At 34.1% G+C, this 19194-nt stretch overlaps 1 protein-coding gene across 1 annotated transcript in view; it reads right to left on the bottom strand.

The window, feature by feature from the left end:
* The window catches only part of ALK (ALK receptor tyrosine kinase), a 633273-nt gene that overhangs the window by 79598 nt on the left and 534481 nt on the right, over positions 1-19194 (bottom strand). Inside the window, exons 18-19 of the mRNA XM_053712803.1 lie at positions 16327-16426; positions 4356-4542 (exon numbers count right to left, since the gene is read on the bottom strand). Of these exons, the coding sequence (XP_053568778.1) occupies positions 4356-4542; positions 16327-16426 (287 nt within the window). The remainder of the gene's footprint in view (positions 1-4355; positions 4543-16326; positions 16427-19194) is intronic.

Below are 19194 nucleotides of genomic sequence, written 5' to 3'. Positions count from 1 at the left end.
TTATTTTAATCCAAGATTATTTTTTGATATTTTATTTTTTATTTCTTTTATAAAGAACTATTATGAGAGAATTTATTGGGGTATTATTCTACTAATATGATGAACTGGTTAGAAATGGACTGTATTAGTCCTATTTGTGATAGTTCATTAGTATGCACAAGTACAATTGATTGATAAAAAATATATATTTGATTGATAAAAATATGTATATACATATATATATATATATATATATATATATATATATATATATATATATATATATATATATATATAAAAATAAATAGATAAATATAATAGATAAATATAAAATATAATTAAGAAAAATTAGATAAATATTAATGTAGATATGGGCATATAAATAGAATAGGGATTGTAGTATGTTGTATTGTGTTATGTAATCTTAATTATGAACACTAATCATATACATGTAAAACTACATTGTGGTACATAAAACATATAATACACATACAACATGATACATATAATATACAGTATATAATATATATATATATATATATATAACATGTATCATATACACATTATATATATGAGAGAATCTTCGGGAATGCTTGTGTTTATTGGATGTTTATAAAAAGGCAGCTAGATCTATGTCCCTGTTTAGAGCGCATGGTTCCCTGGTATTTAATTGGTGGATCCAATATATTTCCCTTTTTCTTAATTGTAATAATCTATCTTTACCCCATGATTTTGGTATTTGTTCAATCGCTGTTTGTTTTTTTTTTTGTGTGAAATTTCTCGAAATGTCTACTTAGACCATATTCGGATGTTTCTCTCTCTATGTTTTTTACATATTCTAGGAGTCTGGTTTTAAGAATTCTCTTTGTTCTACCAATGTAGATTTTTTTTACACGTGCACTCTATTCTATAAACAACGTATTCTGCTTTACAGTTTTAAACTGGTTTATATACACCATATAAGGAAATTATTAATTATTCATCTGTATCACCTTTAGTTATATGATCATATAACTATTTACAATAGTGGGGTCATAAATATTCTCAACAGGATATTCGTTCATTTGCTACACACTATACCTTATTATTAATTTAATAGTGGAATTTTTCTATTTATCATTTGGGACCTTACAGCGCTCCTTCTTTTCCTTCCATTACATTATATATATATAAATTTAAATAAAAATAACATTTTCTTTAATGTGAAAAACATTGGAATGTAAAGTATTTCCCGTCGGATTTGGCACAGTTTGTCTAACATGGTGTCAGGTTAGTGTTAGGTTAGAAGTCTATGAGGAGAAGAAGTTAGTGAGGTTGCAGTATCTGAAGTCCTGAAGTTAGCGCCGCCTTTGTCTTTCACTCATGCACTAACTTTTTACTTTCAACTTGTAATATGCGCGCTAACCCAACGCAATCAATTTTTACTTTAAGCGCAGTTAGTGCGAGAGTGAAAAAGTTATCTACTGCGTCACTTGTAATCTGGCCCTTCATTTTTAATAAAAAAATAAAAAGATGGGTTACAGGTGTTAAACATTTTTCAGAATCAAAATAAAATTCTTCAAAAATGTTGCCAAAATGTTAAAGGGTGAAAACTGCACATGATACAGCATAATGTCATTTTTTTCCCTTCTTTTTAATACCCGTTGGCTATGTTTAAAACATGTTCTTTTAAACAATAAAATATTTCTTTTATAGCTTAAATGTGGGCAGTGAAGTGAGACAGGAAATAATTCCAAATGTCTTTCTATGAAACGGCAAGTTTAGCAATGTCACTGTGTCACTTAGTTGGTATTCCAGTGCAGGAAGGCGAGCCGTCACACTGCGCAGTGCTACATCATTCTGAACTTAGCCTGATCGCTCTTGAACATACTTATTTAATAGAATAGTGTTTGACCCAAAGGTCAGCTAGGTCTGCTTCAGTGCATTTCAATTAATACATTGCAGAAAAGGAATGAGGTAGATAAAGGGAAGAGGGGAGGCTTCAGCCAAAGAGAGATTGGTGGTGCCTAAGCTATGGTAAGTCAACAGCACCCTATTAAAGGGGCACTCAAGTCAAAACAAGCTTTTATGATTCAGAAATAACACAGGTGCACAGGGTATACGTATACTAGTTTGTGATTGGCTGATGGCTGTCACATGATACAGGGGGCCGGAAAATGTGGAAAAAAATAAATTTGTTAGAAAAAAATTGTAGTCGCTTAAATATTTATATATTACAAAGGGAGGGGGGGGGTGTAGGTCAAGAGACACCAATTTCTTTAATAATAAGGTAGCAATATTAATAATAGGTTTTGGATAAATAGTCACCTTTTGCTACAATATGGGTTATAGGACCATCTCCCCTCCTAGCTAGAGATATTTAGTTGTTATGATAAAATTATACATTTTAGTTTGTTTCATTGCAGTCTTATATGAACAACAATATGAACAATACTTGTTGGGTTGTTTTTTAGGAATCTGATGCTTACAACTTTTTGCAAGCTCCTGTATAGTATATTTAAGGTTAACATTTAGGGGGATGTTCTTAGCCAGTTGTTTTAGATTATTTAATTAATGGTTCATCCAATCATGTATACTCTTAGGGTATATACATTTTCTGTTATATGATGTTTTCAGGTCACGGATGAAGGCATGAGCCGAAACGCGTCTGGCTGCTATCATACATGTAGTTTTTTTTTATTCTGTCTTATCGTACATTTTACCAACAATAAAGATGTATATCCACCCGTGATCTGCTTTCCGTTTTTTTTTTTACTTTTTATTTTTACATTTTCTGGGGAACAAGATTCTACTGAGCATGTGCACAGATGCACAGGGTATACGTATACTAGTTTGTGATTGGCTGATGATACAGGGAACCGGAAAATGTGGAAAAAAATAAATTTGTTAGAAAAAAATCTACTGCTTATTTGCAATTCAGTGTAAGTGTTATTGTTTTGTCTTTTTATTATGCATTTCTGCTGTTTTTATTGGACCGTCAAAGATCTTGTAAAGCAACAACTTTTTTTTAAAGGGAAAATATTTTTTTTCTTTGTTTCATCTAAATGAAGATATTCCAAAGCATACAATGCTTTTTTTTTTATATTTCTGTTCTCAATAAAACAATGTTTTAGGCATGTGTTTCTTAACAAATATGAGCTGTGGGAGATGTCCTTATCAGCCAATGAACAATCTGTCTCTAGGACACAGGGCACAAACACATATTCATGTTATTTTTTTAGTAATTTAAACATGCAGAATTTTTTAAACATATTTAATTACTGCGCGTTCATTTGCATGATAGTATTCAGATATATTGAAGAAGAATGATACATTTGTAACAAAAGTCACAAGATTTAAAGGGACAGTGAGACAGCAAATCAAATTTCTTTTAACTTTGAAGCTCAGGCTTGGGACTTGAATCTACAACTCTTGTCTCTGGAGTGCAGAATCTTAGGGTTGTCCTACATAATCCTGCAGTAAGCTCCTGTCATAGGTGACAATTCAGATCTAAATCACATTTATTTTTGCTTCTAATCACACAAGCTTCAATATGAAGTCATGGGGGTAGATTTACCAAGCAGCGGATGCTGTTATCTACCTCTGTACTTTCCGGCTCACCGGAAATGTAAGTTAAGAAGCAGCGGTCATAAAACCGCTGCTCCTTAATTAGTCTGCCACCTCTGAGACGGCGGACCGCAATCAGCCCGATTGGATACGATCGGCTTAATTGACACCCACTGCTAGTGGCCATTTGTCCGCGAATGTGCAGGGGGCGGAATTGTACAAGCATTTCACAAGAAATGCTCGTGCAATGATGATTATCGATGTCCACCTGCACATTGATAAATATACTCCATGGAGTTCATAATATCAAAAAAGTGAAACTGAGCAAATTATTTCAAAGTATACAAAACATATATGCTATCATATCAACATGTAAGATACAAATAAACTTAAATAGCATTTGTTCAAAATGTGACAATATCCATAAATATATATGAAGGTAAAACCACTACTCAAAGTCTTTACAGTGTCACTTAAAGGGATATAATTAAAAAAATATATATTTTGTGATTCAGACAGAGCATACAATTGAAAAATTGTTTCCAATTTACTTCTATTATCAAATGTGCTTTATTCTCAAGGAATTCTTTGTTGAAGAGATACCTAGGTAGGTTTCTGGAACACTAAATAGCAGGAAATAGTGCTGCCCTCTAGTGCTCTTACAAATGGATGACATTCTTGCAAAACGCTGCCATATAGTGCACCACACATTTGCGTCCCTCCTTTTCAACAAGATACTAAGAGAATGAAGAAGATGTGATGATAGAACTACAAAGTAATGTATAGATATAATTTGTACAAAAGGTTTTAGGGCATTTTTTGCAAATCACCTTATTAGTGAGATATTTTTCCTGGGCACTTCTTTAAGATCACCGATGGAGGTGACCTTCCCGGCGAAGCAGTAGTTGGGGTTGTAGTCGGTCATGATGGTGGAAGTGCGCACCTTGCTTAATTTGTAGTCAGGGCTCTGCAGTTCTATCTGGATGGCTTGTAACTCCTGGTGCTTCCGGCGATACACTGGGGAAGGACACAATGAATTACTTCAGAGCTCTGTTATACTCTAAGCTACGGGCTAGATTACAAGCGCACAATTAGCTATTACCAGTGGATGGTAAAAAAGGTTTAGCAGAGAATCTTAACACAGCCGACAATCTTTTAGCGCACCCTATTACAAGTGGGGAGTTAGTGTTAACGATTGAATATAACATAACACAAAAAATATACTGAAATAGGGAAAAAATAGTTTCTGTAAATATGTGTGCATAAGTGTATATGTGTGCATAAGTGTATATGTGTGCATAAGTGTATATGTGTGCATAAGTGTATATGTGTGCATAAGTGTATATTTGTGCATAAGTGTATGTGTGCATAAGTGTATATGTGTGTATAAGTGTATATGTGTGCATAAGTGTATATGTGTGCATAAGTGTATATTTGTGCATAAGTGTATGTGTGCATAAGTGTATATGTGTGCATAAGTGTATATGTGTGCATAAGTGTATATGTGTGCATAAGTGTATATGTGTGCATAAGTGTATATTTGTGCATAAGTGTATGTGTGCATAAGTGTATATGTGTGCATAAGTGTATATGTGTGTATAAGTGTATATGTGTGCATAAGTGTATATGTGTGCATAAGTGTATATGTGTGTATAAGTGTATATGTGTGCATAAGTGTATATGTGTGCATAAGTGTATATTTGTGCATAAGTGTATGTGTGTATAAGTGTATATGTGTGCATAAGTGTATATGTGAGTATAAGTGTATATGTGTGCATAAGTGTATATGTGTGTATAAGTGTATATGTGAGTATAAGTGTATATGTGAGTATAAGTGTATATGTGTGCATAAGTGTATATGTGTGCATAAGTGTATATGTGTGTATAAGTGTATAAGTGTATATGTGTGCATAAGTGTATATGTGAGTATAAGTGTATATGTGTGTATAAGTGTATAAGTGTATATGTGTGCATAAGTGTATATGTGTGCATAAGTGTATATGTGTGCATAAGTGTATATGTGTGTATAAGTGTATATGTGTGCATAAGTGTATGTGTGCATAAGTGTATATGTGAGTATAAGTGTATATGTGTGCATAAGTGTATATGTGTGCATAAGTGTATATGTGTGCATAAGTGTATATGTGTGTATAAGTGTATATGTGTGCATAAGTGTATATGTGTGTATAAGTGTATATGTGTGCATAAGTGTATATGTGAGTATAAGTGTATATGTGTGCATAAGTGTATATGTGTGTATAAGTGTATATGTGTGCATAAGTGTATGTGTGTGCATAAGTGTATGTGTGCATAAGTGTATATGTGTGCATAAGTGTATATGTGTGCATAAGTGTATATGTGTGCATAAGTGTATATGTGTGTATAAGTGTATATGTGTGCATAAGTGTATATGTGTGCATAAGTGTATATGTGAGTATAAGTGTATATGTGTGCATAAGTGTATATGTGAGTATAAGTGTATATGTGTGTATAAGTGTATATGTGTGCATAAGTGTATGTGTGCATAAGTGTATATGTGAGTATAAGTGTATATGTGTGCATAAGTGTATATGTGTGCATAAGTGTATATGTGTGCATAAGTGTATATGTGTGTATAAGTGTATATGTGTGCATAAGTGTATATGTGTGTATAAGTGTATATGTGTGTATAAGTGTATATGTGTGCATAAGTGTATGTGTGTGCATAAGTGCATATGTGTGCATAAGTGTATATGTGTGCATAAGTGTATATGTGTGCATAAGTGTATATGTGTGCATAAGTGTATATGTGTGCATAAGTGTATATGTGTGCATAAGTGTATATGTGTGCATAAGTGTATATGTGTGTATAAGTGTATATGTGTGCATAAGTGTATATGTGTGTATAAGTGTATATGTGTGTATAAGTGTATATGTGTGCATAAGTGTATATGTGTGTATAAGTGTATATGTGTGCATAAGTGTATATGTGTGCATAAGTGTATATGTGTGTATAAGTGTATATGTGTGCATAAGTGTATATGTGAGTATAAGGGTATATGTGTGCATAAGTGTATATGTGTGCATAAGTGTATATGTGAGTATAAGTGTATATGTGAGTATAAGTGTATATGTGAGTATAAGTGTATATGTGTGTATAAGTGTATATGTGTGCATAAGTGTATATGTGTGTATAAGTGTATATGTGTGCATAAGTGTATATGTGTGTATAAGTGTATATGTGTGCATAAGTGTATATGTGAGTATAAGTGTATATGTGTGCATAAGTGTATATGTGTGTATAAGTGTATATGTGTGCATAAGTGTATGTGTGTGCATAAGTGTATGTGTGCATAAGTGTATATGTGTGTATAAGTGTATATGTGTGTATAAGTGTATATGTGTGCATAAGTGTATATGTGAGTATAAGGGTATATGTGTGCATAAGTGTATATGTGTGCATAAGTGTATATGTGAGTATAAGTGTATATGTGTGTATAAGTGTATATGTGTGTATAAGTGTATATGTGTGCATAAGTGTATATGTGTGCATAAGTGTATATGTGAGTATAAGTGTATATGTGTGTATAAGTGTATATGTGTGTATAAGTGTATATGTGTGTATAAGTGTATATGTGTGTATAAGTGTATATGTGTGTATAAGTGTATATGTGTGTATAAGTGTATATGTGTGTATAAGTGTATATGTGTGTATAAGTGTATATGTGTGTATAAGTGTATATGTGTGCATAAGTGTATATGTGTGCATAAGTGTATATGTGTGTATAAGTGTATATGTGTGCATAAGTGTATATGTGTGTATAAGTGTATATGTGTGTATAAGTGTATATGTGTGTATAAGTGCATATGTGTGCATAAGTGTATATGTGTGTATAAGTGTATATGTGTGCATAAGTGTATATGTGTGTATAAGTGTATATGTGTGCATAAGTGTATATGTGAGTATAAGTGTATATGTGTGCATAAGTGTATATGTGTGTATAAGTGTATATGTGTGTATAAGTGTATATGTGTGTATAAGTGTATATGTGTGCATAAGTGTATATGTGTGTATAAGTGTATATGTGTGCATAAGTGTATAAGTGTATATGTGTGCATAAGTGTATATGTGTGCATAAGTGTATATGTGTGTATAAGTGTATAAGTGTATATGTGTGCATAAGTGTATATGTGAGTATAAGTGTATATGTGTGTATAAGTGCATATGTGTGCATAAGTGTATATGTGTGCATAAGTGTATATGTGTGTATAAGTGTATATGTGTGCATAAGTGTATATGTGTGTATAAGTGTATATGTGTGCATAAGTGTATATGTGTGCATAAGTGTATATGTGTGTATAAGTGTATATGTGTGCATAAGTGTATATGTGTGTATAAGTGTATATGTGTGTATAAGTGTATATGTGTGTATAAGTGCATATGTGTGCATAAGTGTATATGTGTGTATAAGTGTATATGTGTGCATAAGTGTATATGTGTGTATAAGTGTATATGTGTGTATAAGTGTATATGTGTGTATAAGTGTATATGTGTGCATAAGTGTATATGTGTGTATAAGTGTATATGTGTGCATAAGTGTATATGTGTGTATAAGTGTATATGTGTGCATAAGTGTATATGTGTGTATAAGTGTATATGTGTGTCTAAGTGTATATGTGTGCATAAGTGTATATGTGTGTATAAGTGTATATGTGTGCATAAGTGTATATGTGTGTATAAGTGTATATGTGTGCATAAGTGTATATGTGTGTATAAGTGTATATGTGTGTATAAGTGTATATGTGTGCATAAGTGTATATGTGTGCATAAGTGTATATGTGTGTATAAGTGTATATGTGTGTATAAGTGTATATGTGTGCATAAGTGTATATGTGTGTATAAGTGCATATGTGTGCATAAGTGTATATGTGTGTATAAGTGTATATGTGTGTATAAGTGTATATGTGTGCATAAGTGTATATGTGTGCATAAGTGTATATGTGTGTATAAGTGTATATGTGTGCATAAGTGTATATGTGTGTATAAGTGTATATGTGTGTATAAGTGTATATGTGTGCATAAGTGTATATGTGTGTATAAGTGATATGTGTGCATAAGTGTATATGTTAGTATAAGTGTATATGTGTGTATAAGGTGTATATGTGTGCATAAGTGTATGTGTGCATAAGTGTATATGTGAGTATAAGTGTATATGTGTGCATAAGTGTATATGTGTGCAAAGTGTATATGTGTGCATAGTGTATATGTGTGTATAAGTGTATATGTGTGCATAAGTGTATATGTGTGTATAAGTGTATATGTGTGCATAAGTGTATATGATGAGATAAGTGTATATGTGTGCATAAGTGTATATGTGTGTATAAGTGTATATGTGTGCATAAGTGTATGTGTGTGCATAAGTGCATATGTGTGCATAAGTGTATATGTGTGCATAAGTGTATATGTGTGCATAAGTGTATATGTGTGCATAAGTGTATATGTGTGCATAAGTGTATATGTGTGCATAAGTGTATATGTGTGTATAAGTGTATATGTGTGTATAAGTGTATATGTGTGTATAAGTGTATATGTGTGCATAAGTGTATATGTGTGCATAAGTGTATATGTGTGTATAAGTGTATATGTGTGTATAAGTGTATATGTGTGTATAAGTGTATATGTGTGCATAAGTGTATATGTGTGCATAAGTGTATATGTGTGTATAAGTGTATATGTGTGTATAAGTGTATATGTGTGTATAAGTGCATATGTGTGCATAAGTGTATATGTGTGTATAAGTGTATATGTGTGCATAAGTGTATATGTGTGTATAAGTGTATATGTGTGTATAAGTGTATATGTGTGTATAAGTGTATATGTGAGTATAAGTGTATATGTGTGTATAAGTGTATATGTGTGTATAAGTGTATATGTGTGCATAAGTGTATATGTGTGTATAAGTGCATATGTGTGCATAAGTGTATATGTGTGTATAAGTGTATATGTGTGCATAAGTGTATATGTGTGTATAAGTGTATATGTGTGTATAAGTGTATATGTGTGTATAAGTGTATATGTGTGTATAAGTGTATATGTGTGCATAAGTGTATATGTGTGTATAAGTGCATATGTGTGCATAAGTGTATATGTGTGTATCAGTGTCTATGTGTGTATAAGTGTATATGTGTGTATAAGTGTATATGTGTGTATAAGTGTATATGTGTGCATAAGTGTATATGTGTGCATAAGTGTATATGTGTGTATAAGTGTATATGTGTGCATAAGTGTATATGTGTGTATAAGTGTATATGTGTGTATAAGTGTATATGTGTGCATAAGTGTATATGTGTGTATAAGTGTATATGTGTGTATAAGTGTATATGTGTGCATAAGTGTATATGTGAGTATAAGTGTATATGTGTGTATAGGTGTATATGTGTGCATAAGTGTATATGTGTGTATAAGTGTATATGTGTGCATAAGTGTATATGTGAGTATAAGTGTATATGTGTGCATAAGTGTATATGTGGGGTCAAAGTGTATATGTGTGCATAAGTGTATATGTGTGCATAAGTGTATATGTGTTCATAAGTGTATATGTGTGTATAAGTGTATATGTGTGCATAAGTGTATATGTGTGCATAAGTGTATATGTGTGCATAAGTGTATATGTGCGTATAAATGTATATGTGTGCATAAGTGTATATGTGTGCATAAGTGTATATGTGTGCATAAGTGTATATGTGTTCATAAGTGTATATGTGTGTATAAGTGTATATGTGTGTATAAGTGTATATGTGAGCATAAGTGTATATGTGTGCATAAGTGTATATGTGTGCATAAGTGTATATGTGTGCATAAGTGTATATGTGTGCATAAGTGTATATGTGAGTATAAGTGTATATGTGTGTATAAGTGTATATGTGTGCATAAGTGTATATGTGTGTATAAGTGTATATGTGTGCATAAGTGTATAAGTGTATATGTGTGCATAAGTGTATATGTGTGCATAAGTGTATATGTGTGTATAAGTGTATATGTGTGCATAAGTGTATATGTGTGCATAAGTGTATATGTGTGCATAAGTGTATATGTGTGCATAAGTGTATATGTGTGCATAAGTGTATATGTGTGTATAAGTGCATATGTGTGCATAAGTGTATATGTGTGCATAAGTGTATATGTGTGTATAAGTGTATATGTGTGCATAAGTGTATATGTGTGTATAAGTGTATATGTGTGCATAAGTGTATATGTGTGTATAAGTGTATATGTGTGCATAAGTGTATATGTGTGCATAAGTGTATATGTGTGTATAAGTGTATATGTGTGCATAAGTGTATATGTGTGTATAAGTGTATATGTGTGCATAAGTGTATATGTGTGTATAGGTGTATATGTGTGCATAAGTGTATATGTGTGTATAGGTGTATATGTGTGCATAAGTGTATATGTGTGCATAAGTGTATATGTGTGCATAAGTGTATATGTGTGTATAAGTGTATATGTGTGCATAAGTGTATATGTGTGTATAAGTGTATATGTGTGTATAAGTGTATATGTGTGTATAAGTGTATATGTGTGCATAAGTGTATATGTGTGTATAAGTGTATATGTGTGCATAAGTGTATATGTGTGCATAAGTGTATATGTGTGTATAAGTGTATATGTGTGTATAAGTGTATATGTGTGCATAAGTGTATATGTGTGCATAAGTGTATATGTGTGTATAAGTGTATATGTGTGCATAAGTGTATATGTGTGTATAAGTGTATATGTGTGCATAAGTGTATATGTGTGCATAAGTGTATATGTGTGTATAAGTGTATATGTGTGCATAAGTGTATATGTGTGCATAAGTGTATATGTGTGCATAAGTGCATATGTGTGCATAAGTGTATATGTGTGCATAAGTGTATATGTGTGTATAAGTGTATATGTGTGCATAAGTGTATATGTGTGTATAAGTGTATATGTGTGCATAAGTGTATATGTGTGCATAAGTGTATATGTGTGTATAAGTGTATATGTGTGCATAAGTGTATATGTGTGCATAAGTGTATATGTGTGCATAAGTGCATATGTGTGCATAAGTGTATATGTGTGCATAAGTGTATATGTGTGCATAAGTGTATATGTGTGCATAAGTGTATATGTGTGCATAAGTGTATATGTGTGCATAAGTGTATATGTGTGTATAAGTGTATATGTGTGCATAAGTGTATATGTGTGTATAGGTGTATATGTGTGCATAAGTGTATATGTGTGCATAAGTGTATATGTGTGCATAAGTGTATATGTGTGCATAAGTGTATATGTGTGCATAAGTGTATATGTGTGCATAAGTGTATATGTGTGTATAAGTGTATATGTGTGCATAAGTGTATATGTGTGTATAAGTGTATATGTGTGCATAAGTGTATATGTGTGCATAAGTGTATATGTGCGCAGTGTTTTAAACTTATACTTTAACATAAAATACTGCTGAAATATTTTGCACTTTTGGAGACCTGACATAAAAGTTTGTTTTTTTATTGCAAAAATAGTGATTTAAAGGAATTATGTACATGACAAGGTGCTGGACAGGGAAGGGCTCACATATGTTTATGTATGTGTGTGTATTTGTATGTTTCTAAATACATATATATATATATATATATATATATATATATATATATATAAATATATATACTCTATATTTATACTCTATATTTATACTCTATATTTATACTCTATATTTATACTCTATATTTATACTCTATATTTATACTCTATATTTATACTCTATATTTATACTCTATATTTATACTCTATATTTATACTCTATATTTATACTCTATATTTATACTCTATATTTATACATATATAGATATACTGCACACAATAGGAGATCCACACTCACTGGACTTTTCAAAAGTAGCTTTATTAAAGAAGTGACGTTTCAGAGAATACTCCCCCTTCCGCATCTATATACAAATATATATATATATACACAGAGAGAAGTGCACTCACAGGAACGAACAACTGGCTCATTATTATTGTTAGCCTGTTGTATGGCGATTTATCACCTGGGTGCAGCTTCTTTTAGCCCAGTAATGCTTTTCACAAAATAGAACTTTCCTGTAGTATATCAGTCTGATAACGCCTATTACGGTCAGTCCAGCGCCAAAATACCAGGCAATTTCTCTCTGAATAAGAAACACAGCACCCCCAAACGATCGTTTCAGCCTTCATTGGTCCTCATCAGTGAGGTGTAGCCATATTCCTCTAAGCACACTGAGCAAGGAGTCCACATCTGGTTGCCCCTTTTTCCCATAGGGAGACTAAATACACACAGAGAGAAGCACACTCACAGGAACGAACAACTGGCTCAATACCATTGCTAGCCTGTTATATGCCGATTTACCACCTGGGTACAACTTTTTAGCCCAGTTATGCTTTTCATAGAGTAGAATTTCATCTGGGGTTGCTGTGTTCCTTGTTCAGAGAGGAATTGCCTGGTATTGCGGCGCTGGACTGACCGTAATAGGCAGGATCAGACTGATATTCTACAGGAAAGTTCTACTCTGTGAAAAGCATTACTGGGCTAAAAAGAAGCTGCACCCAGGTGGTAAATCGCCATAGAACAGGTTAACAATGTTATTGAGACGGTTGTTTGTTCCTGTGAGTGCACTTCTCTCTGTATGTATATATATATACATATATATATATATATATACATAATATTATATGTGTATATATATATATAAATATATTATATTATATGTGTATTATCTATCTATCTATCTATCTATCTATCTATCTATCTATCTATCTATCTATATATCTATATATATATATATATATGCATTAATGCAGGGTTTTTAACTTATATTTCAATTCAACACCATAGTATATAACTAAGTGAAGAACTCCACTAACTGAGCAGAGGTTCAGTGCAACTTCAGTTTAGCCAACATCAGTTTTTCAGTGCACCCCTATGGAAGTCTATGATGTGAGGGATTTAGCGCACCCTCGATATCCAGATATCAGCACGTCCTAGACTTTCACTCAAGCAATAAAAAAATACATTAAACTTGTAATATGAGCGCAAATAATAAAAGTGCTTTTGAATTAACTGGAGCAGTATTAGTGCACAATAGCGCTATTCACTTTGTGTTTCACTTGTAATCTAGTCCTAAACAGGAAATTGCAGTTTTAGTTTAATGTCTCTTTAACATTTCTAATTTTTTAAACATATTTTTATATTTATCACAAACCCCAGGATAGTTTTCTCATACAGCCTAGTTAAACACTTAGAAACTATTTGCCTGGTTGCCTATTATTAGAATTCCATAGCAAACAAAAAAACGCTTAGAGAGCAAACAGCGGCAAGTGAGTGAACGTGGGGGTGTTCAAAGTTCTGATGCATTAAAAATAGCTCTCTAAATGCACATAACAAATTGCATGTTTGTTACACCAGTGAACTGTGACATTCTGCTTAGAGCTTTAAGTAGAAAACAGGATTATCATACTTAAATGAAATGCTCACATGATTTATGATAAGAAATTATTCATCTTAGAGACATCGTTTCTGGAAGTGTCCCTAATGTACAAAATTCTCTCTTTGCACTAAATGGGTTTCACATAGTTCATACGCAACATAAAGCCATATCTTTAAATACATAACCAATAAAGGGCTAGATTACAAGTGGAGCGCTAAATATCACTTGTGCACAAGCAATATTAGCGATCCACTTTGTAATACAAGAGCACGCTAATGTGAACTGGTATTACAAGTTAATCGCAATGTGAACACGACTTTGCATTCGCATTTTTAGGAAGTATTGTGCTCACAAGAGCGCGCTTCCATAGGCTCCAATGGGAGCCTCGTTGTGATGCCGTCAGAAACTGCACAGAGTGTAAGCGCAGCGAAGGGGGTAAGTAGCTGGTTATTTATCTTGAGCCCGCAAACGGAAACATTTGCCTGTTTGTGGGCACTATAAAGAGGAGCTCCACTTGTGATCTAGCACTAAATGAAACCATCCAGAGAGTGTAGTGATCAATCTTTAAAAAAAAAAAAAAAAGTTAAATAAAAGCTACAATAAAGTTTTATTTTCTTGAATCAAGTAATCTTTTGTTTAACAATACCATTGGCTGAGTTGCAGTTTTAGACAATTCTGAGGGCTTGATACAGCACCCCCAATTAATATTATACCAATCTCACAAATTAAAGTTACCAAACTCTCTAATATTATTATTTTTTTCTAAAAGTCCAGTTTCCTGCTTAGCTTTCTGAAAGATTGAAGCAGCACAATGGTGCTTAACGCTTCCCTGTTGACAAGAAGTAACAGCAATCTGGTGCCAGTGATGGTTCGATACCACTAACATTGGGGGTACTAACTAATGTAACCACAAATCAAGAGTACATGGTGGTACTGGTGGGTCTCATCTTTACCTATTACACCCAATTAATTAAGTAGCTATTTAATGTATGCATATATATTAACCCACCATCTTCCTGCTTTAAAAGGACATTAAACAATAAATAAATCATTGCTTGAAATATATATTCAGAGCAAAATTAGCCTGAGAATAAGTTGTACGTGTATTTTTAAAAATTATATTAGTTGTTTAAATATCTAAAAAATATAATAAGGTAATGTCCATAAAGCAGTGGGCGCCGTCATATTGTAACTTAGGTTATCTTTTCTGCTGAGGCCAATTAGAAATGGTTATACATGGCTTACTAGAGTGTGCAACCAATACATATAGCTGTATCTGCACTTCCATGTTTAACATGAATTGGAAAGCCCACAATATTCAGAATTAAATTACAGGAAAGGAGAACAAAATAAATAATAAATGTATATTGCAAGGTTGTTTTACCACATGTAGTTAATCAATTTATAGTAATATCTTGAGGTGTGTAATGTACCTTTAGGTTGCCCCCACCGGCCTGGTTGGGCTGAGGAGTAAGGTAAAAATAGCCTCCCTGCTACTATCCCTTCACACCTAGCCACATCCATGGAAATCTGGCTCTTCTGACTGAACACCTGAGATCCTGCCTCCAGTCACATGCTACCCATGGACTTCCCTGACTTAGTCCCAAGCTTCCTGGCTCCTGAACAGAGCACTACATGGTAAGTGTTTGCCCTGACAAATTTAATTTCTGGCACCACCACTTTTTACCTTTCTCTATTCCCTGGTCAGTGGACTGGACTTGTAAAAAAAAATAATAGCTTGTCTTTCAATTTCAGAAAATCTGGCAACTTTGAGGTTTGTAGATGCTAGAGAAATACATGTGAGTCTCTATCTCCGTTTCATATTATCACTGTTTGGAAACAGAGCATCAGGAGACAGAAAGGCAGGAGGTAAATACATAAACAGATAAGGAAACAGAGGGAGAATGTGGGTTTATAAAATAATGGTGAACTCCATTAATACCAACCTTGACAATGAGATTTATACTTTCATTAGCATATCACAAATGATATGGTACAGAACAACCAGTTAATGAAGGGGTGCTAAGCCTTGATGCTTCAGAGGTTTTGGAACTACATTTTCCATGCTGCTCAGACTGTGGACACTGAAGCCTCTATTTATCAAGGTCTGGCGGACCTGATCCGACAGTGCGGATCAGGTCCGCCAGACCTCAGCATTGCATCAGCAGCTCACCAGCAGGCTTGCCAGAAACACGGGGCCCCTGAGCATCATGGGAAATGTAGCTCCAAAACCTCTGGAACACCAAGGTTGAGTACCTTTGAGTTAATGGGTATCTAGAGATCACTATGAGCAATTGTGAAAGCTGTTTAATAAAGTCAGAACTAGCAGTCACTTACCTATCATGATACCTGAAAAGGCGAGAATTAACACAGCCACAAGTGCAGACGTCACAATAGACAACACAAGGGAGAGAGGCACGTGCGTCTCCTGAGTTGGCTGTAATGGGTCATCTGAAAAACATGTTTACACTTTTTCTTTAGCAGATCATTTAAAAAATGTTACAGAATAATTAAAGATCATAAGCATAAGAAAATAATGCTTCATTTTCTTTCCATTCTTAAGTCTCCTGTGTTGTAACATAAGCACAGTTAGATTTTTACATCTCCATATATATTTCCTCAGAATGATTGAAAGCGCATGATTATTAAAGCGACCAGGGAGTCAAAATGTTACATACATGATTCAGGCAGAGCATACAATTTAAAAAAACGAAAAACAAACATTTTCTATTATCAAATCTTTCTCTAACTTTCTGCATCTGTTTTTAAAACATAACTACTTTCCATGAGAGCCTATCTAGGTAGGCACCGGGAGAGAGCATATCTAGGTAGGCACAGGGAGAGAGCCTATATAGGTAGCCACAGGGAGAGAGCCTATCTAGGTAGCCACAGGGAGAGAGCCTATCTAGGTAGCCACAGGGAGAGAGCCTATCTAGGTAGGTACAGGGAGAGAGCCTATCTAGTTAGGCACAGGGAGAGAGCCTATCTAGGTAGGTACAGGGAGAGAGCCTATCTAGGTAGCCACAGGGAGAGAGCCTATCTAGGTAGCCACAGGGAGAGAGCCTATCTAGGTAGGTACAGGGAGAGAGCCTATCTAGTTAGGCACAGGGAGAGAGCCTATCTAGGTAGGTACAGGGAGAGAGCCTATCTAGGTAGGCACAGGGAGAGAGCCTATCTAGTTAGGCACAGGGAGAGAGCATATCTAGTTAGGCACAGGGAGAGAGCCTATCTAGGTAGGCACAGGGAGAGAGCATATCTAGGTAGGCACAGGGAGAGAGCATATCTAGGTAGGCACAATGAGAGAGCATATCTTGGTAGGCACAGGGAGAGAGCATATCTAGGTAGGCACAGGGAGAGAGCATATATATCTAGGTAGGCACAGGGAGAGAGCATATCTAGGTAGGCACAGGGAGAGAGCATATCTAGGTATGCACAGGGAGAGAGCATATCTAGGTATGCACAGGGAGAGAGCATATCTAGGTAGACACAGGGAGAGAGCATATCTAGGTAGGCACAGGAGAGAGCATATCTAGGTAGACACAGGGAGAGAGCATATCTAGGTATGCACAGGGAGAGAGCATATCTAGGTATGCACAGGGAGAGAGCATATCTAGGTAGAAACAGGGAGAGAGCATATCTAGGTAGGCACAGGAGAGAGCATATCTAGGTAGGCACAGGGAGATAGCATATCTAGGTATGCACAGGGAGAGAGCATATCTAGGTAGGCTTATGAGTGTACACATATCTTCTGCACTTTATAGCATCTGAATAAAAAAAAGTTTTCACTTGAAAATTGATTCAATTTATATCCTATTCACTCCTATTTGTTATTATGTATGGTCGTGCGTTATCCGGTTATTGTTTGATGTTTGTTACTTATGGTTAATGCAATACGCTGCAACCTTACATAACCCACTTCTGTCTGATGTCTTTAGTTTAATGCACAGAGTGCCTAATATGGGGTCCAGCAACTTGTGCCGTATTTTATCAGAGAACAAATGTGTTTATTCAGACCTTACACATTCCCAATCAATGGGTCAAGTCCAATCAAGTTAATTGTGTTTTTTGTCATAGAAACTATCACAATTCAAATGATAATGTTATTTTAATATTTGAAAAATATGCGATGAGATATTGAAAAAGTCACCCATCCCATGCATAGAGAGCATTTAATTCAGTCATAACAATCCAGCAGTCCATACTTTTATCAACTAAACATGCACAGGCTCTTAATAAATGATCAACACCCACAGGTCAAACAAAGACACACATTAGATACATGATATCAGTCACAAATCTGCACAGCCTTATACCCAAAAATATTGTGTTACCCATGCCAAATGCTAAACGATAACACAAACAAAAAAACACTGCTATATGAACTGCTGCACACCTGTGAGTGGCAGCCTTGTGTGTAACCATATTACATGTAGGACATGCTGGTGATGTTTGTGATTGGCTGTGGAGTCCATAGGGATGTGATGTAAAGTAAAAAGAGCAAAATGCCTGTTTTGGTTTTAGGCGTTTGTTGAGCACTTGTATTTTTTGTGTATAGATGTGTTTTTTTTATTGGCTACTAGTGGTGCCTTTGTGGGGAAATGCAGATTGTATAGTGAAAGTTATCAAGCTCGGCTGTGTTTGAGTTAGAAAGATTTTAGTAATTTTGATAAAAAGAAAAAAAATAATGGGCAATCCCTTTTTTAGGTATAGAATTAGAATTTCGAAAAGATTGGAATAAAGGTCCAAATGTTAAAAAACATAGAAATTCTGAAACCCATTATCAAAGAATATATTTAATTATATTATTAAATTAGCTTGCATTAGGGTAGTTTATACTTGGTCTTTCCATGATTTTTAACATATGTTTTTTTGTCATTGAATTTGCTAGGTATTATATTGTACAAAATGCACGTGTGTGTGCAGTGTTTGTCTAGTGCATAGTGCGTGTGTGTAGTTTAAATCAAGAGTGTGTGTGCAGTGTTTGTCTAGTGCATAGTGCGTGTGTGTAGTTTAAATCAAGAGTGTGTGTGTGCAGTGTTTGTCTAGTGCATAGTGCGTGTGTGTAGTTTAAATCAAGAGTGTGTGTGTGCAGTGTTTGTCTAGTGAATAGTGCGTGTGTGTAGTTTAAATCAAGAGTGTGTGTGTGCAGTGTTTGTCTAGTGCATAGTGCGTGTGTGTAGTTTAAATCAAGAGTGTGTGTGTGCA

Source organism: Bombina bombina, chromosome 4 (genome assembly GCF_027579735.1).
Source record: "Bombina bombina isolate aBomBom1 chromosome 4, aBomBom1.pri, whole genome shotgun sequence".
Classification (NCBI taxonomy): domain Eukaryota; kingdom Metazoa; phylum Chordata; class Amphibia; order Anura; family Bombinatoridae; genus Bombina; species Bombina bombina.
The sequence above is the reverse complement of the archived record's forward strand: the minus strand, read 5'-3'. Positions and strand labels throughout refer to the sequence as shown.